The following is a 25,402-nucleotide window of genomic DNA, read 5'->3' on the forward strand; positions in this document are numbered from 1 at the left end:
TAGTGAACTAATTGGTATGTTATGGGGTCTTCCGTCTAAATAAATGGGCGATTCTCCATCCTCGTTGTTTCAAGTATGCTTCAAAGGGCTAGAGTTAATTTTTTAATTTTTGGTTGAAATGGTCGATGTTGATGAGGGAGAAAAATGGTGGAGTTAAATGTAGTTGAATTGTTGTCGGTTATAAAAAAGGGACAGACTAAGGCAAACTTAAAGGGACAGACTAAAAAGGAAAATGGGGCAAAAAATAAGAGGCACATAGACTACTAAGTAAAAAGATAAAACATAAGCAATTTCATATCAATCCATCATTCTACCCTATTTTTAAATATAATAACAAAGTAAATTGTAAAATAAAGTGATACGTAGTACTCCCTCTTTTTTTTTTTTTTTTTTTTTTTCTTTTTTTTTTTTATGCATCAATTTGACTGGCACATTTGTTGAGATGCTATTTTGACCATTAATATCTTTAATTGTGTATTAGTAAAAATTATTATGAAACTAGACATTATGACAAATCTAATGATATAGTACATAATAACATTTATTTATTTTTTAGAGGGGTGCAAAAATTAAGTCAATTATGGTATGTGAACATTGCAGTTGTCAAAGTAATGCATTTAAAAAAAAATGGAGGGAATACATTTTCAAAAAATTGAATATATGAATGCTAGTCTTTTTTAAAAAAAAATCTTTATAGGTAGGGCAAACCCAAAACATTTGTCATCTTTCTCTTTTATAATGACAAGGCATTGACTTGATATGATATTGGTGAAGAAGAACATCATGTTTCTCTTAATAAGCTCTTACATCTCATTAGCAAGCTTAGCTTGGAAGCCACTCAATGTAGTTAGTACTGCCCCTTTTGGTAGCATATCAACTATCAAGGTAAATAGGCTCATAGCATTATTCAAAGAGGTCAACCTACCTATCAACTATCAAGGTAAATAGGCTCATAGTTCTTTATTTTGTTGCATGATAGAAAACACTTGTTATCTGTTTAAAGCCTATATGATGTAATCATGCAAACTTTATTGGCTACATAATAGGTTATTGCCTTATCGGCTGATTTATGAATCATAATATACTAATGCTACAACTTAATGTGGAAAATATAAATCTGAAATTGGCTGAAATTACAGAAAAGTAGTTTGTGTTGGATTCTCTCGTTTACAAGTTACAACCTAGTTGACATCTTCAAGTCTTAAACCAAATCAAAGAAAATCAAAAGGAAAAACCAAAAAATAATAAATGTGGGCCTCAGACCAGCACAAATCACTCATTTGTTAGGGTCCAAAAGCAGAGGGTGTGGACATGAATATGTTACAATGGACATAAAACCACAGTTATATAGTTCTGGCCCAGCCCACATTACCCAAAAAAAAAAAAAAACTACTTTTGTTTTTTATTTTGACATCCACACCCTTTGCTTTTGGAATACAAGAATGGCCCAAATCATGTAGCTTTAAACTTTGGTTTCAATCTCTTTACTCTTGTGTATAAGAACACACCAGCAAGTGCTAAGGCAGTTCCTGCATTAGCAAATTATAAACCAATTTTAACGATTTTGTACATCGTTTAATGTCTTCTAAGATTGATTAAGGTAGAATAATTAACGTTGTAACAACATTCTTAAAAACGACGTGGATTAATTTGAAAGATGGTCTTACCAAAAGAGTTAAGGGGTGAAATGGGTGTTTGGAAGAAGATCACTGAAGACACAATAACTACAACTCGCTTCAAGCAATTTCCCACCGAATGTGTTACAGCTGATACCATTCCTAATATCATGTAAGAAACCTTTCATCCAACACGTACAAATTCGTGTTAGTAAAATATAAAATATACTTCGTATTTACATAAAGAGGGTATTAGAGTTTTTACCTGTTGATAAGTGTGGAAACATAGCCCGGCAACAAGGGCTCTCACACACAATTCTTTAACATTTAACCCTTGACTTGCCTAATTAAGCAAAGTAAGAAGAAAAAAAAAAAAAAAAAACAAATAATAAACAAGTCATGCTAATTATATTTACATGATAATCTAGTGAATTCGAACTTGAGTAGCTAACTTACAGCTAATTGAAAATATGATGGTGAAAATTTGACACCATCTATCAAAATAGCTGTTGGTAGTAAAAAGACAAAGCAGATGAGAGTAATTATTGAGAATAGATTGATGTTGTCCAAACCCTCCTGTAAATATTCAACAAAGCAATCAAAATATGCTTGTATCCAAAGTTGTACACTTTCTCAAATTTAATCAACTACAATACATTTATACATGTAATCAATTGAAAAGATGTCACATACTTCATCCTAATTAAGGGAGTATGATTTAGTGATTTACCTCTTCTTTAACCATCAATTTTTTGCTTAGCACATTACGCGATTGATTAGTGAGATTAGAAGCCATTGCGCTGCCAAAACCCAACCTGTTTGCAACATAAATCTCATTATTCATCACTCTTAGTTCTGAACAATAGTTCATTTACTCAACACAAGTTATGTTCACTAATCTAGTAGCATTTGTATGCAATTTTACTTGAGAATATATTCATGGGTAGAATATGAGGCACAAAATTTTTAGGTGCACGTAGCTAGAATGACCATGCCTTTAATGCTCCCGGACATGATGTTACACAAAAAACAACATGATTGACATTGACTTGAGAATAATATCATGATGAACAATATGTTTGAAACAACATGAAAATGAACCAAAACTTTTGACGTGTATAGTTAGTTTTTTGTTTATATCTTCCTGATAATATTTGTTAGTATCTATAGCACGAATAGCATGGTGCTCCCGGAAGTACAATATAATAATTGTGAGATAGTCATAATTTATCTCAATATCTAGTATAGTAAATTAGTGATATCCTACAAAAAGTTTTTTAAAGCTCACCAATTGAAAGAAGACTCCGTAAATGAGGCCAATGCCACTCCACCAACAATAGGCACCAGAGTTAAAACCACCCAAATATTAGGCCTCTGTAATTATTTTTTTAAGTTAGCTTAGCAACAAATCAATTTGATTAAAATTATTGTACTTAAACAACTAACATTGGAATTTAACAAGTAATTATAACTTAAGGACATTTAATATAAAGCTGACCTCACCAAGAAAGAGCACAGAGAGAAGAACAGTGAAGAAGGGCTCCATAGCTTTGATGGTGTGTGTGAATGAGACTGCTACTTTTCCAAGGCTCACATTTGTTAGAAGATTGCCCATTGCATGTGCTATTGCTAATGGTAGTATTGCTGCAAACTTTATTTTAATTAATGCATAGACAAAAATCAAATTAGTCCATCGTTGAATAAACTAATGTATAAAAATAGTAAAGTATAACCGTAATGTGAATTGAGAATACTTGTCTCTTATTGAAGAAATTGAAGAAAGAATGATCAACTTATAAGATGAGTGGACTACTTTTTCAATTATCAATTGGTTATAGGATGAAACCTTGATAGGCCTTTACGTGATTAAGCCGATATTGACTTGTGTTTGGTGTAATGAAAATCTTTGATGATGATATAAAAATGAATGACCCTGACCCATAATCAATACACAAGAAAGGGAGGGCCCAATGACAACTTGAATAATGAGAGTATAATTGAAGATATGCTTGATATAGTATCCCAACAAAATTGTAATGACCTATTTAGATTGCAAGATTAAAGGTGGCACACATGTAAACTACATAGGGCTGGCAATTCCTGACCCGATCCGAAGTTATTGAGAGAAACCCAAACCCGATCCAAACCCGAACAACTCGAATTCGACCCGATTTGACCCAAATTTCATATTTCATAATAATATTAAGTTTTACACTATTTTTAATAATTTCTAAACATAACCCGAATCCGACTCGTTGACCCGAATTGCCACCCTATTGTAAAGGCGCTAACTAATATCTAAAAAGACTACAGAACTCGCCCAATAAAAAAATTATTGTTGGCTTTAGTGTGAAACTTCGTTTGGGTACGGTTTGTTTGTAACTGGATTGAACTCTCCTCCTTATTATTGAATTACTCAGGCCCATTTATGACTTTTCTAAATTGTAATTTCTCTCTATAAAATTCAAGATTGAAGTACTTAATTATACCTGTGAACGAGTAATCTTTGGTTTTGGATGAAGATTAAAACCCCACATAAGAAGAACAAGCAAACTCCCACATCCAAACTGGAATGCTGTGATGGTTGAAGGGAATGGATAGACCTTAAGAACCTGCAAACATGACTCACGTTAGAGCTTCGATTAATATTTCATTTAAAATTTATTTTTCGATTTTTATAGTTGTACGGTTTATACCATATTATTTATCTGTTACTTAAATGTGTAGACAGTTAATATCATGTGAGATTTTATTAGATGCTTCTTAACGTGTGTATATTACTCCCTCCGTTCCGAAATGATAGTCTTTTATGAGCAAATTTTAGTCCCAAAATGTTCACCCCATTTGCTTTTTCCAACAACCATTAATAGTAATATTTTTACCAAAATTCCCTCCAATTTGCAACAATATTTGTGCAAATTTAAATTTTCCATGTAAATTTTGTTTTCCCATGTACTTTTATTACTTTCTCTCTCTACTTTTTTGTATACTCAATGTCAATTTACTTTTTCAATGCACTTTTTTTTATTCTTATTTGTGTTTATTAATTTCTGTGAAAAATACCCATAAGAGACTAGCAATAGGGGATGAAGGGAGTATCTAATTACTGTTATTAACCTATGTTAAAGTAATTAACTATCAGAATTGTACATTGACAAATGAATCAAGTCAATATGATACAACTAAAAAACAGACTAGAATGCAAATTACCCATTTTGATTACTAACCTAAAGACACACAATAAGAAGGGCAATTAAATCAGACCATGGAATTTACCAGAAATTAAAATTATAGACAATGTAAAGATTATGGACCTGCTTGTTGTATATATTGAAGTAAATATTCAAAAGATACCAAAGGAGAAACATTCCACCAAGCTGCAAAGGAAGAGCTAGACTACTAGATTTGGTTTCGGCACCTCCATCCGCGCTCTCAGGGATCGAAACTGCTCGAACAACCAACAAATTTCTCGATCCATGCTTTGTTGAATTAAATCGAATAGGCGAAAATGAGAGAGCACACGACGCTTTGTAACACAAACTTCCCTCATTGGAGTAGGGTGAGCTAGGATCTGTAGTCAAGGAGCGAGCAATATTATGAGAATATTTCTGGATCCGCCACTGGTCATGACAACATCCTACACTAAAGATGTCTTTAACTCTGGATGTCAAACATAACGTCCGTGGATTCAAACCCAACAAAGGCATTTTGAGGAAGTACATACTAGTTGATTAAGACCATTGCATTGCAAATAACTAAAGAATTAGAAGAAAATTTTATTTCGTACGTTAAATTGAAGAACACTCAAATAAATTATATACATTGTATAAATGCAAGTTGAATGGATGGATGGTATGTTTGGCAAGACAGCACGTGCCCACGGGGTGTCCGTATGATGTTAACAAATTGTGAGGATGAGAGCTTCGACAAACACTAGTGAAAATTTTGTGGTTGGTACTTGAAAGCAAATAGTATAAGATAACCACAATTTTGAATCTAATTTGCCAGTTAAGATTTTACAAATTATTTTGTAACCTAGTGATACTTGTCCACTATAGATTATGACTTATGAAGTTATGATAATTAAAGATTTTGGAACTTGGTTTTCAATGCAAGAGGTAAATATTTTATTAGTACGAATAGTATTTTTTAAAAACAATAATACACGAGGTAAATATTACGGAGTATAATTTAAATAAATGAAGCAATACACACGTCTAATAATTAGTAGTGTTTTTTAAAAATGAGGCACTTGCGTTATTTTTTTGTTAATTCCAAGATCAATTCGGATCCCTAAGAACTTAAATAGCCCCTAAAACCATAATCGAAGATTTTTCGACATGTAAACCGATGAAAAAGTTGAATCGGGCTGCATTTTACAATTTATACGAACTTTTGGGCTGAAATTTGCAATTTTTTTTTTAATTGACTGCAATTTGCAAAATACGAACTTTAAATGGCTGCAATTTGTAAATTTTCCGTTTTTTAGTTTTATAATCCTCTTTATGTTTTGGTTCTAATAGCCGCGCTTTGTCTTTTCAAATAATCAAGTCAAATTGTAAGAACAGAATAATGAAGTAATGGGAATTTCAGGCTTTCAGCCACTTGTTTAGGTTCAAGGAGAACATAAGCCTAGCAACTAGCATATTACGGATATAGTCGTGTCTGCTATACAATTTTTCAAGCCATGAATCATGCCCCAACGATTAATTTGGTCTAGACTAATTACCCCACGGTTCATAATGCATCTCAGTCTCAGGACATAATTAAGAATTCATATGCGAGTCTGAGAATCATAGGTTATTCCTTAGCATATCAGAGCATCAGACTATCAGCCGATCACAAGACTCATAGTTTATATAAACATGCAAATATGCAATTGGTACATATTTGTCATACGAAGTATATGAAAAATTTATAGCAATCCGAGCTGGGGATAGGATTGACGAAACAAAGTACTGTGAGTTCAAACCAAAAAACCTGCGACTACAGTTAAGAAAATTTTTCGATCTGAAGAGTTCCATACTTACCAGAAAACACTAAATAAACCCAACTGTTATAATCACCGCATTCTATTGAAGCCATATATAATATACAAGTAGGCCTACCAACCTATATATGATGCAGCAGTGGTTTCTTTTTTTTTTGACAGCAGCAGTGGTTTCTTAGACAAGAGCATGAGCTAATCCAAGGCTAGGTAACAAAAACAGCCATGAAGATTTGATGTCACATTATATAATCAGTCAAGATAGACTTTAACATCGATGCCATTATCAATGAGAGACTGCACTACTGCTCTAATCTTCCCTTCGAATTTGTCTCTAGCCCTTGGGGTGTAAGAAGCTGTGTAAACATCTGCTTCTCTTGCTCTGTCAGCCAGAATCCTACCAACAGCCAAGCAAGCTGGTATATCACATCGGGACTTGAGAGCAGCTTTAATATCCTTGGAATTGGTACCAGAAACTGCAACCTGCTTACATGTCACTCTATGAGTAAGTGAGGCCTGGACAAATCGCTTTGAGATGAGTACATCCAGGGTAAATGGTTCCATGAAAGCAATTGTCCGCTGCTTAAATGATATGTGCTTTTGCGGATTCTTTGATTTCTTCTCCTTCTGGTACGTATATGGCCGGCTATTATTATCATCCAGGTAATCTTCCACCCCAAAGAAGCTCCTTGGAGAACAGTGGGACTGCAATGGGGGCCATGTCAGACAGGAATTAATTATCAAGGATTAAATCTTTTGAGTTATCTTGAGCTTCTTGGCATATTTATCAACATAGATGAAATACCAAACTAAAGGAGCAAATAAATACTACTTATTTTGGATGATTAGTTAAACAATTGGACTCTGAGCCACTCACAATGCAAGGAGCAGGCATGTAACCAATCGACATTGACCAGCGAAATATACTTCAGCCAAGAAATAAATATAAGGCCATCACATTAAGCTAATGAAAGCAACTAATAGAGTAGTATATCAAGTCGCATACTAAAAAATAGAGCCTACCAAGGGTTCAATAATGCCTCTCAAGCTTAACTCATCAGCTCACTTGGATCTATAGTTCAGGGCAGCATGAGCATCATATTTCACATGAAAATGATTGCCTATGAAACTGAGAATGCAATAAAAAAAAATGCTGGGAGAAATGTACCTTAGATAGCTAAATGAAAACACAAAGAAAGTAACCAATATGCACAGGGGAGTGTTCAAAGATGGCGGTTGCAAATAATGTAACAAAGCTGCTCAATTATCCCCAATCATAATTGTTTTTGAGCTCAAAACCCAAGATTAACTATAATTGCATGCAAATTAAGGGTAAATTAAACTCACCATTTAGAGTAAACTAAACCTGCTCATCAACACCAACCTGTATCCCAAATTCCCAACTAGTAAACAAGTTCAGCTCGGGAACATTATTTTCTTCTAAGCAGATATTGATCATCTTACTTGGATAACTTCATTAAACTCCATGCCATCAGGCACGATATAATAAAGCATCATGTTTTTGCAAAAGAAACTTGAAAGAGCTATCTTACAACCCATAAATGTAACCCCCATATTCACTCATAAGTCGTAACACTAGATTGAGCATAATTTATTGCAACTCGGTTCAAAATGAACAAAAGGCTTATGGCTCTTCAGATTGAGACTCAGTTCTGTTTAAATTAAGCTCCTATCCTAAACAGGGCACATAGAAATAAACAAACAACTAAACTTAGCATGCGACTATTACAGTACAAATTTTTTATAGAAGATGGGATCAATTCTGAAGGGAAAGACCCCTGATTTATTGATTCATGTTCCTGAACTAACATTTACCAATACTGGATTTTTTTCAGGATTGTGAATGTCAATGTGCTTTTCAGATTCAATATTTATTACGAAATATTCCTCACACCAGCCTAAGATTGCCCAGAAATCAAGCACCAATACTCACAGCTGCTTTTCCTTTTCCTACTAGCCTACTAACATTTTAGAATTGGTTACAATTTCAACTCTACCTTCAGGATCTATAATACATTTCGGGCTAAAGATCCGAGCCTTATCCTAGAATTACTCTACTATTGAACAATATGCTAGGAGTATTGCAATCCACCTCCAACGCCATCCCTACATCCCAAAAGGTTCAACATATAACAAAGAATAATTTTTTCCATATATAATCATGACAGAAGCTGCATCCTTCTGAAAACTAAGCTAGAACTCTAGCTATAATCAGAATTCAGATGTTTTTTATGCTCCCAGCCAAATTCAAAAGAGAAACGAGTCATGAAAAATGCAAAGAACCCCATCCTTGCCAATTCTCACATCTCATACATCACTCCGCTCAACTTTAGTCTATAATTCTCATGATCACAATCAGTCCATCTCTCACTATCTCGAAAGGAAGCTTATAAAGGATTGAAGTACAACGTATGACAAAGTGCACATCAGCCAAAACACCATAAATTTCCAAATGTAATCATAGGAACACATCTATAACAGCAAAAGAATTGTATATATGAGGCTAATATGCAAATCATGTAAACCATACAAGTAATAATCATAAAAAAGACGCAGTATACCTGTCCAGTGTGAATGTTATTCGTCATCATATACAAACAACGCATAGCTTTATTTCCTCCATTGCTGTGGAGTCCTTTACTAAACAGTTCACCAAATACACTCTTCAACATCGTAGAACCAACCAACAATCTAACTCCCGCAACAGCTCGAAATCAAAATTGAACTGGGATAGAAGAAACGAAACTAATCAAAACTATAACTTTAAAGTAAAACCCCACAAATTAAAGAACACCCATTTACTAACAGATACAACTGTTATACTAATAAGCAATAAACAGAAATAACTTATCTCTTGATGCGTGAACCAAACTGACAATAGCCGCGTCGTGGAGAACCACTGACCTAAAAGACGATTCCGCGCTACGTCCCGGTGCAGTAGACAATTGCGGTCGCCCTCCAGGATAAGCACGGCGCCGGAGTTTATGTGCACTCACAAACCCGACTGGAACTCAGAATACTTGCCCAGAAAACAGAACAGGAAGAACATGTGTTTAAATAATTTTAGAGAAGAGAGAAGACTGATTGTGTGTTATGTTTTGGCTGAGAAAACCACCGAATATTTATAGGGTGAAGAGGAAAAACGGGAAGCATAAAAGGTGGGAAGAACCTGGCCAAGAAGATGACCAGATTAATCTAGTCAGTCAACAAACGAGGCAAGAAACAAGGGAGTGAATTAATCAGCTAAAATCAAGGGATTAATGGCTGATTAATTCCCACAACAGTCAGAAAATCCCAACAGTCAAAAACGGATACTTGGAATATTCTGTTAACAAGGAAAAGGAAATAAAATTTCTCCAAAAAGATAACAAGGACCCACGCCCGCGCATCGCATTCCCCAAGACCCCAAGTCCCGAGGCCCGAGCCCGACCCGACCCGACCCGGCTCGGCTCGGCGCGCGCGCGCGCGTGTGTGTGTGGAGTAACACACACCTCCAACTTACTCAACTAAGTAGTGCTAAAGCACTACATTATAAAAACAAGGAAAAACCTTCCTCCCCAATCAATGTGGGACTTTTCCCCTTCCATTGTTTTTCTCTCTCTCTCTCTTATTTTTTCCTAACACTCTAGCATTATATCAAGAACTTCCAACAATCCCCCACAGGTTCGAAGATATGAAAAGAATGAAAGAAAAAAATGAATTCTGGGCAAAACAAAACAATTGCATAAGTGTCAATGTCTCGCGACTTGAATTAACACATAGTGGACATCAAGCTATGATCCCTCACCTACCAAGTGACCTTCGTCTTGAACTCAATAGGGAGTTAGGGACCCGTCACTTTGAGCCACACAATTGAACATGTATAATATTCTGAAATTCCGCGAATAAAGGTGACGCATTATACTGGCCATACGTCCAGCCTGGATGCTCATAGGTGCTCTAGAGTATAAGCCCACGAAATACTCATAGGAAGCGGCCACACTTCCACACCTAAGTAGGTGAACTCCATCAAGTGTGAGCTACAACACACCTCCAAAAATATGGATATGGGTTCATTAAGAGCCGTATGCTCATCCTCTTTCTCATATGTAGCTAAGCACAAAACAAACATCTAGAGATGGACAAATAAAAAATGTGCTTCCGAATTATTACATAACGTTCCCCTTTGAACTCATAGTGAGTAGGAGTTCATTATTTCACAATTCATACAACGGGCTTTAGCCCCATCTCTTCCGATGTTTCCAAAACTAGTTTTTTACATAGGCCTTTAGTTAACGGATCCGCAATGTTCTTTTCGGACTTTACATAGTCCAGTGATATCACCCCTTCAGACAACAAATTTCTGACGGCTTTATGCCTCAGACGGATGTGTCTCTTCTTCCCATTATAGGCATGGTTGTGTGCAACAGCAATAGCAGCTTGCGAATCACAATGAAGTGCAACTGAAGGAGCTGGCTTCCCCCACAGTGGAATATCTGCAAGCATGTTCCTCAACCATTCTGCCTCATGACCTGCCAATTCAAGAGCAATAAACTCAGATTCCATAGTAGACATAGCAGTACAAGATTGCTTACAAGATTTCCAGGATACGGCTCCACCCCCAAGGGTGAAGACATAGCCACTAGTGGAGTTAACTTCATCATTATCGGATACCCAGTTGGCATCACAAAAGCCCTCCAAAACTCCAGGAAATTTGGAGTAGTGCAAACCCCAATCCATAGTACCCTTAAGGTACCTAAGCAACCTCCTTAGAGCAATCCAATGATCACTGCTTGGATTATGAGTGTACCTGCTCAACCTACTAACAGAATAAGCAATGTCAGGTCTAGTGTAGTTCATAAGAAACATAACACTACCAATAATTCTAGCATATTCAGACTGATTAACTGGATTACCATTATTTTTCTTTAAGTGGAAACTTGGGTCATAGGGAGTCTTAACTGGATCGACATTAAATGAGTCAAACTTTTTAAGAATTTTTTCAACATAGTGTGACTGATTAAGACAGATGCCATTTGGAGTCCTTTTGATTTTTACTCCCAAAATCACATCTGCCTCACCCATGTCTTTCATTTCAAAGTTCGAACTCAAAAACTGTTTTGTCTCATTTACACGATCCAAGTCAGTCCCAAAAATCAACATATCATCCACATAGAGACAAATAATTACACAACCATGACTATCATGCTTAAAATAAACACAAGAGTCACCTTCATTAACATGAAAACCATTACCAGTCATAGTCTTATCGAATTTGTCATGCCATTGCTTTGGAGCTTGTTTAAGCCCATACAATGCCTTGACTAACTTACAAACCTTCTCCTCTTGTCCTGGAACAACGAACCCTTCAGGTTGGACCAAGTAAATCTCCTCATCCAAGTCACCATTCAAAAAAGCAGTTTTGACATCCATTTGATGAACAACAAGACCAAAAATGCAAGCAAGAGCAATTAAAGTCCTAATGGTTGCAATTTTAGTAACAGGGGAGTAAGTATCAAAATAATCAATGCCAAACTTTTGAGTAAAACCCCTTACCACTATCCTTGCCTTATACTTGTCTATGGATCCATCGGCTTTTAATTTTTTCCGAAAGATCCATTTACAAGTAATGGGCTTACAACCTCTAGGAAGTTCAACCAATTCCCAAGTGTTATTATTGAGAATTGATTGTAATTCACTATCAATTGCTTCTTTCCAAAAAACAGCATCAACTGACCTCATTGCCTCATCATAGGTTCTTGGATCATCTTCCAAAACAAAAATATGCACAAAATCATCATCAATTAAGGAAGATTCAGATAAATAAGAAGTAATAAAATCAGGACCAAAACTATTTTCCTTTCTTGCCCTTTTGCTTCTCCTTGGCTCCAAAACAGAATCATCGTTAGTAATAGGAGCATTAGCAATAGGTAAACTAACAGAACTACTAGCATGCAATTCACTATCATTAGAAGGAGACATTTTCAAAGGAAAAATGTTCTCAAAGAACTCAGCATCTCTTGCTTCAATGATATGACCACCTGCATAAGAGTTGTTAGCACCTTTAACAAAGAAACGATAAGCTGCACTTTGATAAGCATAGCCAATAAAAATAGCATCAACAGTTTTGGGACCAATTTTATCCCTCTTGAAACTAGGTATGCCTACTTTTGCTAGGCACCCCCACACTTTCAAGTATTTCAGGTTTGGCGCTCGACCTTTCCATATTTCGTATGGAGTCTTGTCAAGCTTCTTGTGAGGAACCCTGTTCAAAACATGACAAGCAGAAAGAATAGCCTCCCCCCACATGTTATTAGGAAGCCCAGAACTAATAAGCATAGAATTCATCATATTCTTTAAAGTTCTATTTTTCCTTTCAGCTATACCGTTTTGTTCGGGTGAATAGGGAGCCGTCGTCTCATGAACAATGCCAAGTTGCTCACAAAATGCCTTAAGAGTGTCAGGGCTGTACTCACCACCCCTGTCACTCCTAACTCTCTTGATCTTTTTGTCTAACTGGTTTTCTACCTCAGCTTTATATTTGAGGAACATTTCCTCAGCTTCGTCCTTAGACCTGAGAAGATAAACCATGCAAAAGCGTGAACAATCATCAACAAAAGTAATATAATACTTTTTACCCCCTCTGCTTTCGTGATTATTAAAATCACCTAAGTCACTATGAACAAGTTCCAGTACTTCAGTCTGTCTATCTACTGATTTAAATGGCTTTTTAGTAAATTTGGCTTCAACACAAACTTGACATTTCGAAAAATCAGTTTTAGAAAAACTTGGAATCAAATTTAAGTGTTTAAGCCTTTTAACAGAATCAAAATTAACGTGGCCTAATCTAGCATGCCATAAATCAATAGACTCAGCAATATAAGCAGAAGAAGTACTAGCATTCTTATTCATAGTGTCAATTTTAACATCAAGAGTAAAAAGCCCCCCATTACAAAAGCCCTTCCCCACAAATTCCCCATTGCGAGTAAGAACTAATCTATCAGAATCAAAGGAGAGCTTCAGTCCAGCTTTCATGAGCAAACTGCCAGAAATTAAATTCCTGCGCATTTCTGGAACATGCAAAACATTAGTGAGAGTAAGCAATTTTCCAGAAGTGAGAGTGAGAACGATTTTCCCTTTGCCTTGGATAGATGCAGAGGCTGAGTTGCCCATGAAGACATTTTCACCTTCAACCTTGTCATAGGTAGTGAACATGTCCTTGTTGGCGCAGATGTGTCTGGTAGCTCCAGTGTCAACAATCCACTCAGCAGCATTACCTGTAAAGTTAGCTTCTAAAACAACAGCAACAATAACGTCAGAATCTTCAATAAGGTTTGCTTGACTTTGCCCATTCTTCTTCTTGACCCTGCAATCTCTAGCTCTGTGACCAGTCATACCACACTCATAACAGATCCCCTTAAACTTGTACTTCTGAATTTTCCCATTAGGCTTAAGGTTACTGTTTTTGGCTTTGGACTGGTTGTTTGATTTGGGTTCAACAAGGTTGGCTTTGGCAGAAGAAGAGGAAGGGAAAACAGAAGGGGCTTTGTCTTTGATACGGTTTTCCTCCTCAATTTTGAGGTGGGCAGCAAGTTCCTCTAAGGTTAGGTCTTTCTTTTTGTGCATGAGTTGGTTACGAAAATCCTTCCAAGAGGGAGGGAGTTTCTCAATCAGAACAATAGCAAGGGTAGTATCACAAATAGACAGACCTTCAGCAGCCATATTAATACAAACACTCTCATAGGCATGAATCTGATCAATAATAGGCTTATCATCAACAACTTGAAAACTTAACCACTTACTAACACAATAACGTTTAGTACCAGCATCATCAGTTCCATATTTTTTCTCTAAAGCATCCCAAATATCCTTAGCATGATGAAAACCCATATAAATATCCAACAGACTATTCGACATATAATGCAACAACATGCCCTTACAAGTTCTATCATCCTTAAAAAACTTAATCTCATATTCAGACAAATCATCTTTATCAACAGGTTCAACAATATCATCAAGAACATATGCAACATCAATCTGCTCCAAATAAAAACGCATCCTAACAGCCCAACGTTTATAATTCTTTCCATCAAGAGGTTCTAGTTTAGACATATCAGGAACAAGGAATTTGGAAGCCATGATCGTCTTTTAGATTGTTATACTAATAAGCAATAAACAGAAATAACTTATCTCTTGATGCGTGAACCAAACTGACAATAGCCGCGTCGTGGAGAACCACTGACCTAAAAGACGATTCCGCGCTACGTCCCGGTGCAGTAGACAATTGCGGTCGCCCTCCAGGATAAGCACGGCGCCGGAGTTTATGTGCACTCACAAACCCGACTGGAACTCAGAATACTTGCCCAGAAAACAGAACAGGAAGAACATGTGTTTAAATAATTTTAGAGAAGAGAGAAGACTGATTGTGTGTTATGTTTTGGCTGAGAAAACCACCGAATATTTATAGGGTGAAGAGGAAAAACGGGAAGCATAAAAGGTGGGAAGAACCTGGCCAAGAAGATGACCAGATTAATCTAGTCAGTCAACAAACGAGGCAAGAAACAAGGGAGTGAATTAATCAGCTAAAATCAAGGGATTAATGGCTGATTAATTCCCACAACAGTCAGAAAATCCCAACAGTCAAAAACGGATACTTGGAATATTCTGTTAACAAGGAAAAGGAAATAAAATTTCTCCAAAAAGATAACAAGGACCCACGCCCGCGCATCGCATTCCCCAAGACCCCAAGTCCCGAGGCCCGACCCGACCCGGCTCGGCTCGGCGCGCGCGCGCGCGTGTGTGTGTGGAGTAACACACACCTCCAACTTACTCAACTAAGTAGTGCTAAAGCACTACATTATAAAAACAAGGAAAAACCTTCCTCCCCAATCAATGTGGGACTTTTCCCCTTCCATTGTTTTTCTCTCTCTCTCTCTTATTTTTTCCTAACACTCTAGCATTATATCAAGAACTTCCAACAACAACTACATTGTTCTCCTTTATTTTTTCAGTTCAAAACTCTCATGAGCATTTCGTCGAACATGTGGCATGCACTAGACTTCAAAACCCTCACAAACCACCGACATACAAAATAAAAAATAAAAAAATATAGCTAAGTAGACAATAGCACATGTTTAATGCGTATGTAACACGATGCTATAATAATAAAGCAGCAAAATTAAATCGGACAGTTTCAAAGTTATTTTTCAGCAATAATTTGAATGTATTATCAATTGTTTAATATACCGACGAAATTATTCAGCAATTAAATGTGTAATTAAACAACAATTTAGAGAAATTAAGAAGAAAGTGAAGGATTAATCAAATAATATATGCTTTATAATCGAAGAATTCTTACCTTCAAAGTTCAAACGAAAGCCCAGAAATGTAGAGGAACTTTTAATTTGGTAGCGAAGAGCATTTTGTACTTAGTTTCACAAATTAATATCAAATTTACCGTTTATTTATAAATTTTCGAGTTACTTGTACATCAACAGGGCATTTGGTCTAGTGGTATGATTCTCGCTTAGGGTGCGAGAGGTCCCGAGTTCAATTCTCGGAATGCCCCTTTATTTTTTTAAATGTATTGGTCTTTTCCATGCTCCAAATACTACTATTGTGTTTATCTTTCTTCGTTGCTATTTTTATCCTTGATTTCTCTTTTCTCTTCAAATCTTCCCAATATAATGAAGCCCAGTATGGTGAAAATTACAATTACTTCGTACTGGGCCTCATTTGTTTTGTGCGGTCCAAAAGGCTTAAATTAATTGACATTGGACTTCATTAACTGGGCCTAAATGAAACTAACCCGGTTTAAAAAAAAAAAAAAAAAAAAAAAAACACTAACCCAAAAACAATTGTGATATTTATCCACACGACCAGTTCACCATAAGATGTGACATGACTCGTTGAATTTTATCCCGTTTCATACTTTCATCATTTACTTGATTCTGACATGAATATTAAGGTAATACTTTTTCCGTTACTAATAGTTTGACTTTGACACTTTGTAGAAATCAAACGTTATTACTCCGTCATATGCTACTAAATTAGTAAAAGAAAGTACTCAGACGTTATTACTCCGTCAGCTACTAAGTATCTGTTCTCTTTAGCTTATTTTCATTTCAATTTAATTCACTTTTTAATTTCCTTTTCTCATAAAATATTCAGTTTAATTCAATTCAATTCAGTTCAGTTCAGTTCAGCTCCAATAAGTTCGGTTCAGTTCAGTTAATCAAAGCAGGCCCTAAATTAGTAAAAGAAAGTACTCTTATGCGTAGTATTTTTACAAATACTTAAGGATAAAACTAGTTTTTAGGCGGATGCAATTCCCTGGGTTAGTGGGTTATTACAGATTTACATGGGGTTAATCATTAATTTACGTTTTGATTTATGACTTAATTTTCTTGTAATCAAATTGTCATTCATTACATATTACTCCTTTTATTTTGTATTAATTACAACATCTTTTTTTTTTTTTCATGTGTTTCATATTAATTGCAACACTTTTATATTTGGAAAGGACATACCATTATTTTATAATTTCTATCTCCCACTAACTTCACTTTTACACATATCTTACTATTATTTATTTTTCCTATCAACCCCACTTATACTACTTTTTTTTCTTTTACTAACAATACAATATTATAAAAACAAAAAAAAAAAAAAAAAAAAAAAATCCTCTTTTAAACCCTATTGTATAAAATTTCTTAAACTTTGTAAACATCATAGTGTTGCGATTAATATGAAGCTGAAGGAGTAATATTTTGTATTCAAATAATAATTTTAAATATCACATATTTTGATGGTAAAGACACTTAATTCTCGAATTAGGGGTTGTATGTTCAAATCTTGTGGAGAACTTTTTATGATTGCATGTCATTCTTCAAAAAAGGATACCGTAATATGATGACGTGGCATGTTATGGTTGGTCAATTTTTCTTTTATTTTTAAAAGTTAAAATGTACCATACATATATGTATAATTGAAAATACATGTATTTTTTTTGTTAAGATTACATAATTATAGTATTTGAAAATCTATTTTTTATTTTTAAAATCATCCAGAAAATTAAATTATATAATCAAAATTTAATTTAGAAAATCAAATATTCATCATCGTTCTTGATTGTTCATCATCATCGTCCCCAAAATCTTGTACTCAGTCGGAACTCAAATCGAAATTCCGACCAACAAGTCATCCAAAGATCTGATTTTTTTTTGGGTTTTCAAATCTGCTTCTTTAGTTCTAATTTTGGGTGCGTTTTTGGAGCAGTTTTGGTGTGTTTACCGGCGTCTTTCCTGGTGGTTTATTCAATTTTTGGTGCAGTTTTGGGGTGTGTTTCTAGCGGTTTTCAAGCAAATTTACAAGGGTTCAGGCGGCTGTTTTCATGCGATAGCATAGGCATTCCGACATGGCAGTTCTTGGATAGTTTGGCGATGGTTTTAGGATCGATTTTGGTCAATTTCACGAAGGTTTCAGGCGACTTTATTGGGAATTTATTGTTCAGTTTTCAGGCGATTTTTTTCTTCTCCGGTAGCAAATTCGTGATCCATCAATCTGGTTGTTCGCTGTCTAGCTATTTCGTATGTTTTTGGTGCAAGGGGTATTGAGAATACATTAAAATGTTTGAGAATGGGTGGATGAATGAAGAACGTTGATGAGAATACATTAACAATGTTTGGGAATGGGTGGATGAATGAAGAACGTTGATGAGGAACAGTTTTAATTTTGTGATTTTTTTTAAAAAAATAATTGTGATTTTTTATTATAAGTAATTAATTAACAGTATAAATTTTCATAATTTATAATCATGTATTTCTAAAAAAAAAAAAAATCATGTATTAAAAAGAATATATGATATAAATACAATTTTAATTCATTATGGACATTAAAAATAATTCAAAATGAAAATAAAAATACTAAATACAGACCAATCAGATTTCGCCATATCAGCATTTTATAGTGTTATTTTTAAAGAATGACATTGTAGAATTATCAAGAAATAAATAGAAAGAAAAGCCACATAACGTAATGAAAAGGTAAGTGGATGACATGGTGTAATGAAGGTGTTTCAATCCTATTTTAAACTTTTTATGGTTGCATAAAAGTAATAAAAATCTTGCCAACCTTAAACATAAAATAATCAAAATACATTCCACCTAATAAATAAAATTTCTTACAATGACAAGCAAAGACCATAAAAAGAGCTCACTATAATAAATTTTAGACAAGTTTCAACGGATAATTTCTAGTTGATCGGATAACATTATGAGTGGGGTTCGTGGGGTCCGCAAAAGGCAACGGCTATATGATGAGTTGACGCGGAGCAAAAGGAGAGAGGGGGGGCAGGAGCGAGTGCAGTAGATGCAGCGGCAGATTCATCACTAATTATTCACTAATTACTCATCATTCATTCTTCTACGCGTCACCCCGATTTTCACCTGACCCACTTTCCTTTTCACGTGCCGCTGATTTATACCATTCTGTTTCTTTCATTTTTATTTTTATTTTTTTCTATTTTTAGTATTTTTACTTCGTTTTATTTCTAGGGAAGATACTTCTGATCGCATAATTTGTATCGATTTGTTTTAGTTACTCAATGTTTTTAGTGATCTTCGATATTTTGGAGTGATAACGTATTATATGCTTGCATGGACATCGTTTTCGTAGCATGAACTAGCACAAGTACAACAGATCCGCCTGTTTATTTTTAGGTAATGAAAAATGTAATGCTTAGGGTTATATATAATCATTTAATATACATAAAATGGAATTAAGTTAGAAATTTATGACAAAATCACGTGCAGATCGATGTAATTAATGTTACTTTTTTCTCAATATTTCCTTTTTTAACTTCTTAAATATAGCCCTAAGCTATGTTTATCATTTAACTATTTTTATTATAACATGTAGTAGTTAATTTAATAAAAATATAAAAATTATTAAGGGATTCTATTGGCCTAGCACGGACTCTGTGTATAGGAGATTGGCACGACTGCATGAGCATGTCATAACTATTTCTTGGTCTATTCTAAACATGATCCACTTGATCATGAGACGTGTTGGCACAACATATGAACCTACATACATTGTATATGAGTAACATGACTACAAACCATGCTAATCTAAATATATTTTTAACTTATTGAAACCTAAAAACCTTATATTGGCTTATTGAAACTTTATTTTCCTGAAATAATTGAATATTGGTAAAAATGGATACTGTTGAAGTGTGAGCAAAGAGATACAATTTATTTTTTTACAGGTTATTGCTAAAATTATTGTTCCTATGTAGATACGAAATTAAGGTCGAGGATAACTTGTGAGTAAAAACGTAAGTGTAGTGAAAATACGTATGAGGTGGGAGGTACATGACTATGCCATACACTCAAACTCAAGAATTTTATTTAGGTCATTAAGGGTCTATTCACTTCATCTTAATTTCATTTTAGCTCCAATCACTTTAGTTCAATTCAGTTCCTAATTTTCTTTTCTCATAAAATATTCATTTCATCTCTATTTAATTTAGTTTTAATAAAAAAATCTTAAATGGATTCAATATTCAATTATTTGTACGTTAATTTTAGTACCATACACGTAGTATAGATATTCTTAGTATATAATAACGCTTTATTTAGATTCGGAATATGAAAAAATTCAACTAATAGACGACTTTTGCGCAACTTTACGAGCCCCATAAGACAAAAACAAATGGAAATGAAGTCAAGTAAGAAAGTTGTCCCTCAAAATATATCACCTCCCCGCTAAGAAATGGTATCCACTACCGATAAAGGAAACGTATTAAAGCCGCATCTATCGACTATTATGCTGCTGATTGAAGCGAAAATATGGGCATGTGGCAAACTACCATATTCTAGTTATAAGATCCTTTTTTCATCAAACAATTATTGATTGCCTTTTTCTTTCTTCGAGACTCCCTTAGTTCTTTCCTTTTCATGCAAGTTTGCCTCTTTACTTTCTTTGTCTTTTTTTATATATTGTTCAATTTTTGGAAATTTTACGACAACATAAAAGGCTATGAATCTAAACAAGTGGTATACCGTGCAAAAATTTAATCCAAATAGAATAAGTTTTAGTTAATACAAATATGAAGTATAAAATATAATAATAAATCAGTAAAAATTAGATAGGTTCGATATAATCAAATGATGAGTCGTTCTATCCGATTTTGGTTACAAAACTATTTAACTTCATAAGTGATATAAAAGAATAATGTATTTCCTCAATTCTTTTTATTTGACTCATTGGCAATCTCAAGTAATCTTATTTTAAATAATATCTAATACTTTTACAATAACTTTTACGTTATAAGTCATATGAGATCTTTTATCGATAGTTACTATAGAAACAAGTTAGAGTGTGAATCAAATAAAACAATTAAAATAATAAATATACGGTTAAATTTTGGCCGATACAAATACAAAAATGCATGCATGCATGCATCTCCATTCCTCCGATCCACAACCCAAACTCTCACCGTTAAGGTGCCCTGTAGGAAGAGTGATGCGATGTGGCATGCACGGGTCAAAATAATAAAAGATGCGTACGTTCGTTACTCTAAAAACAAACCCAAAAAAAGAAAAAAAAAGAAAAGGTATACTCGACTTCGTAGTATCGTTAGATAGAGCCGAGTGAGTACTGAATCCTGACTCGTCAACATATGAAGTTAGAGAATTTCAGGCATAAATGTTTGTCTTGGGTAACCCACATTTTGTTATGTAAGTGTTGGGTCCAATTTCCAACATTTATTAAATCATTTATAAATTCATACAAGTAATTATTTTATTACAAAGTTTTTGCAATATCAAACTCTTGCAAAACTTATTAATCTATTTGCTTCTTTCTTATTTGCTCTTCGTCAGTTTTAACTGACAATCCCTTTTCTAGCGTAGATCATTATATCATCTGCAACCTCAAGATTTTGGGCTTAACAATTTATTATATAGATCTGACGTACTATACATTATTTTAATACATATATGGAGTAACTTTTAGGAATCCTTTTTTATTTTCATATTAAGAAATAAGGTTGGGTTTTGGATTTATTTTCATAAGGAAATTAAGAACTTAAAATATGTAGGACTTGGAAAGTCTTCAACTTGAGATAGAAACCAACAAAAAAGTTTGGTTAGTAAAAGATCTAATGACCTTTTTTTTTTTCAATATATAAAGGTAATTAGGTCTAATAGGAATAAAGGATAGGTCTTACCACAATACTGAAAAGAATAAATCATACAAAGTATGTAGTACTAAGTAAAATGTTGTTTCAAAAAAAAAAAAAGTAAAATGTTGTTTCAAGTATATGTTTAATTAGAAATCGGGATGAGCATTGATTTTTAATTATGAAATAATTAACCCAATTTGACCCAAAATTTATATGATTGAAATTGATTTTTTCACGTTAAGCTATCTAATAATCTTTTTTAATGATATATGACCCAAACAATACATCCATGCCAAACTCAAAGACTTCTTAATGTGGGGATAGCTAGCTTAGATGTGTTTTATTCACTTGATTTTTACTTATTTGAACTAAAATCATATTCTCTTTACGTAATATTAATGACTTAAGTTATTTTTGCTGATATCAAATTATATTTACTGAATTAAATTTTATAATGCTAAATTGTAATTGATTTTACTGAAATTAATTTTTCTAGCTAAACCTAAGCTTATTAATAAAAGTGATCGATTTGATATTATATTTATTCTTTAAAACTACTACTTCTTATTGATAAAGAACTATACTATTTAACTCAATTTATTTTTCTATAATTAAATGTTTTTTTTAAACTAAACTTAAATTAGGGCACATCTGTAACACCCTAGAAATTCCTTTATTTTAAAATACATGTTTTGCTCATTTTAAAACTCAAAATAGGAAAATGTAAGACATTATTGCCATCATGAAAACGGCTAAGGCAACTATCAAAGACACACAACGAAAGACTACCTTTTAAAACCATTTAAAATAATTCAACTTAAAAAGTCAACCAATGAAAGTAAAGTCAATCCAAAGTAAAACGAAGTCAACCTACAACTTGGAACCATTGTAGGCCCTTAACAAAATCGAACCAACTCAAAACCTTTGCATTAGTCTCACAAGCATAATATAATAAAATAATTAAAGCAGTAAACACATCATAAACTTATGGAAACTAGCATGATTCGCTCTTCACTCATACCCATCATGAATATGCTTTATCATCTGAAAAGCTTCTCTCTACTTGTTTCCTCTACTCTCCATTAAAAAATGGGTCATCACAGGGCCAAGGTAAAGACAAGGCCAACAAACACACAAACACACAAACACACAATCAGCAATGCTGAGTACATAAGCGTAATTAAACACACTAACTGACTAACATGCTATCACCTATCAACACACCACTTACCTCGTTGCACTTGTTTACAAGCATATGACATACAACATAACTCTCAATTAAGTAACTAATTGATTCATTTTTCATTGATTACGCATCGAACGAGTTTCCCCATAACCTGCCCCAATAAAGGGGTACGAACACGGGAGCTGACCGTGCTAGTATAAAATAACCACTCATCAGTGACGGAATTCCTGCGCATAATAATAAAAGGAAAATACAGCGTCCTGTACTCCCAGTAGAAGTTATGGTCAAATATAAAGTTGCATAACTCCCCCCAAGAGTTTTGGTGCGTAATCTCTTTCACTTTACATTATTTACATTTTATTAAACTTGGTGATGACTCTCAAACCATAACACAATCAAACATTATAATTATCCAAACAATTAAACATTCCAATTTAGTTCTTGAATAATTAGTGACCACATAATATTTAATGTTGAACCCTTTTTAAATCTACCTCGGTGTCAAAGACACCTTAAACGCGTAGTGCGCTATAATTCCTATCCCTCGGTGTTAGAAACACCTTAAGTGCACTAAGGCACCAATATATAATTTATTCCTCGTGTACATAGACACTTAAATAGCTCTTTTCTCAAGCTTATAGTATCAATAAAAATTATATGAACCATAGTAAAATTCCTTTTCAATATTCCAAACCAAATTAAACATTTAGTTTAATCAAACATGCTCCCTATCATGCCAATAATAAAAGTGTGGTTCATATACAACATGCCAAATAATTATTTCCATTCAATAATCCATCGCAAATAATTCATGCTTCATATTTCAATCACCAACACCAACCAAGTAATAAATTCCAATCAAAATCTATCATGATACTATTTGGAATTAATTATGCAAAGCCTAACATGTTCCTATATCACCAAATAAATACCAAGTACGTGAACGTACCTTGAATACGATCTTAAAATCGCCATGACTAACAGAAATCACTCACTTGAAAGTCTCCTACAATTCAAAATCATAATATGGCATTAAAATCTACCCCACACAAATTTCCAGCAATATATACTCTTATTAAACCACTCATAATTTAATTAAAACAAGCTAAAAATTAATTTAAAACCTCTTTAATCCCAATTAATGGGTAGTCAAAATTCCTTCAAGAAACTTAATTTTTAGCTTACTAACAAAATTTTCAGCAATATTAATTCATGAAAACTTGCTGTAATTATACTTTTAAACCCTCAAATTGAAGGTTTAAACCACCCTAAATCATATTCCTTCAATAATCAATTATTTACAAATCTAGGGTTTTAAATTTGGGGCTTTTTAATTAAAATTAAAATCTGAAAATTACTTTGCACCATACTTAAAATCAATCATCATAAAATCATCACAAAACTCATAATTAATAATTAGATTTAGGATTAAACAAAAGAAATAATGAAAGAATAAATATATTTTTTTTCGAATGGTGCACCAGACAGCAGCCACAACACCACAGCCGGCTGCTGCCGCCGGTTGCTGCTGGTGGTGCGCGGCCCGCCGGTGGTGTGGTGGTGGCTGGCGGTGGTGCGTGCAAAAAGGGGAAGGGGAAAAGAAAGAAAAAGAAAAGGAAATAAAGGAGAATGGAGAGAAAGTTTACCTTGGGTATTCTCCACTTTGGGCAAAGTTTAATTTGCTCATGTGTTGAATATTTATACCCTTATTCTCTAGAAACCCTTCTTACCTTAATTTCCCTTTCTATCTTTAATAATCCTTTTCCTAGTAAAACTTAACTAAACTAAAACTTTCCTAAAATAAATCCCAACTTAATAAAATAATTAATTTTTTTTTTGAGAAAAACGTAATCAGTGCCTTATATTGATAATTTGTCCATCAACACATAGGGAGAAACCTCACAAGGACTATGGTTCTCCCATACTTGGGGTCAACTCCAAATGGCGTTAAACAAGCCAAATTATGAGCTGGGTATTACCATCTCTTTTTACATGGCACCAAACAACAGAAATAAAACTAAAACACAAGGATAAAATATCATCAAGAATGGTATCAAGGTCTGTGAAGAAAATCGAGCCTTTGGACAAGTGGTTGATGAGAATTTGGCTGTCGGATTCGATGATGATGTCAGTCAAGCCGAATCTTTTTTCTAGCCTAATTGCCATAGCAGCTGCCTTTCCTTCAGCTATTAAAGGATTCCAATGAGCTCTAGATCGTCGAGAAGCCGCAAAAACAACCTTACCTTTCCAATCTCTCGCAATTACACCCAAGCCCACCCATCCATCATCATATAGAGATGCATCACAATTAAGTTTGATGGTACCTTCAGGTGGAGGCTTCCATGACTTGGGGCTGCTGTGGCTCTTGATTCAGGCACCACCATAAATTTTCTTTGCATAAGAGAGGCAGTCAGATGCTAGGC

At 34.2% G+C, this 25,402-nt stretch overlaps 2 protein-coding genes and 1 non-coding gene across 3 annotated transcripts; 1 reads left to right on the forward strand and 2 right to left on the reverse strand.

Annotated features, from left to right (window-relative positions):
• Window positions 1-1,103: 1,103 nt before the first annotated feature.
• On the reverse strand, window positions 1,104-5,453 carry LOC145574550 (phosphoenolpyruvate/phosphate translocator 2, chloroplastic-like). Its single transcript, XM_081632370.1, has 9 exons — window positions 4,931-5,453; window positions 4,106-4,228; window positions 3,115-3,267; window positions 2,905-2,990; window positions 2,347-2,431; window positions 2,073-2,192; window positions 1,882-1,959; window positions 1,668-1,797; window positions 1,104-1,529 (listed from the first exon to the last, which is right to left on the reverse strand). The coding sequence occupies exons 1-9, from the start codon at window positions 5,336-5,338 to the stop codon at window positions 1,453-1,455; spliced, it is 1,260 nt and encodes a 419-aa protein (XP_081488496.1). The 5' UTR covers window positions 5,339-5,453; the 3' UTR covers window positions 1,104-1,452.
• Window positions 5,454-6,565: 1,112 nt separating this feature from the next.
• Window positions 6,566-16,088, reverse strand: LOC145574551 (uncharacterized). Its single transcript, XM_081632371.1, has 3 exons — window positions 15,962-16,088; window positions 9,186-9,349; window positions 6,566-7,308 (listed from the first exon to the last, which is right to left on the reverse strand). The coding sequence occupies exons 2-3, from the start codon at window positions 9,294-9,296 to the stop codon at window positions 6,856-6,858; spliced, it is 564 nt and encodes a 187-aa protein (XP_081488497.1). The 5' UTR covers window positions 9,297-9,349; window positions 15,962-16,088; the 3' UTR covers window positions 6,566-6,855.
• Window positions 16,089-16,099: 11 nt separating this feature from the next.
• TRNAP-AGG (transfer RNA proline (anticodon AGG)) lies at window positions 16,100-16,171 on the forward strand. The gene has a single exon. It is a non-coding gene; the product is annotated as a tRNA-Pro (tRNA).
• Window positions 16,172-25,402: the final 9,231 nt, after the last annotated feature.

Source organism: Chenopodium album, chromosome 13 (genome assembly GCF_948465745.1).
Source record: "Chenopodium album chromosome 13, dcCheAlbu1.1, whole genome shotgun sequence".
Lineage (NCBI taxonomy): Eukaryota > Viridiplantae > Streptophyta > Magnoliopsida > Caryophyllales > Amaranthaceae > Chenopodium > Chenopodium album.

Coding starts and splice junctions, on each gene's coding strand:
- LOC145574550 (XM_081632370.1), bottom strand. CDS start 5,338: ATGTACTTCCTCAAAATGCCTTTGTTGGGTTTGAATCCACGGACGTTA. Junction 2,432..2,904: donor ACGGAGTCTTCTTTCAATTG/GTGAGCTTTAAA, acceptor TGTTGCAAACAG/GTTGGGTTTTGGCAGCGCAA. Junction 1,960..2,072: donor CATCATATTTTCAATTAGCT/GTAAGTTAGCTA, acceptor TTGCTTAATTAG/GCAAGTCAAGGGTTAAATGT.
- LOC145574551 (XM_081632371.1), bottom strand. CDS start 9,296: ATGTTGAAGAGTGTATTTGGTGAACTGTTTAGTAAAGGACTCCACAGC. Junction 7,309..9,185: donor ATAACATTCACACTGGACAG/GTATACTGCGTC, acceptor CCCCCATTGCAG/TCCCACTGTTCTCCAAGGAG.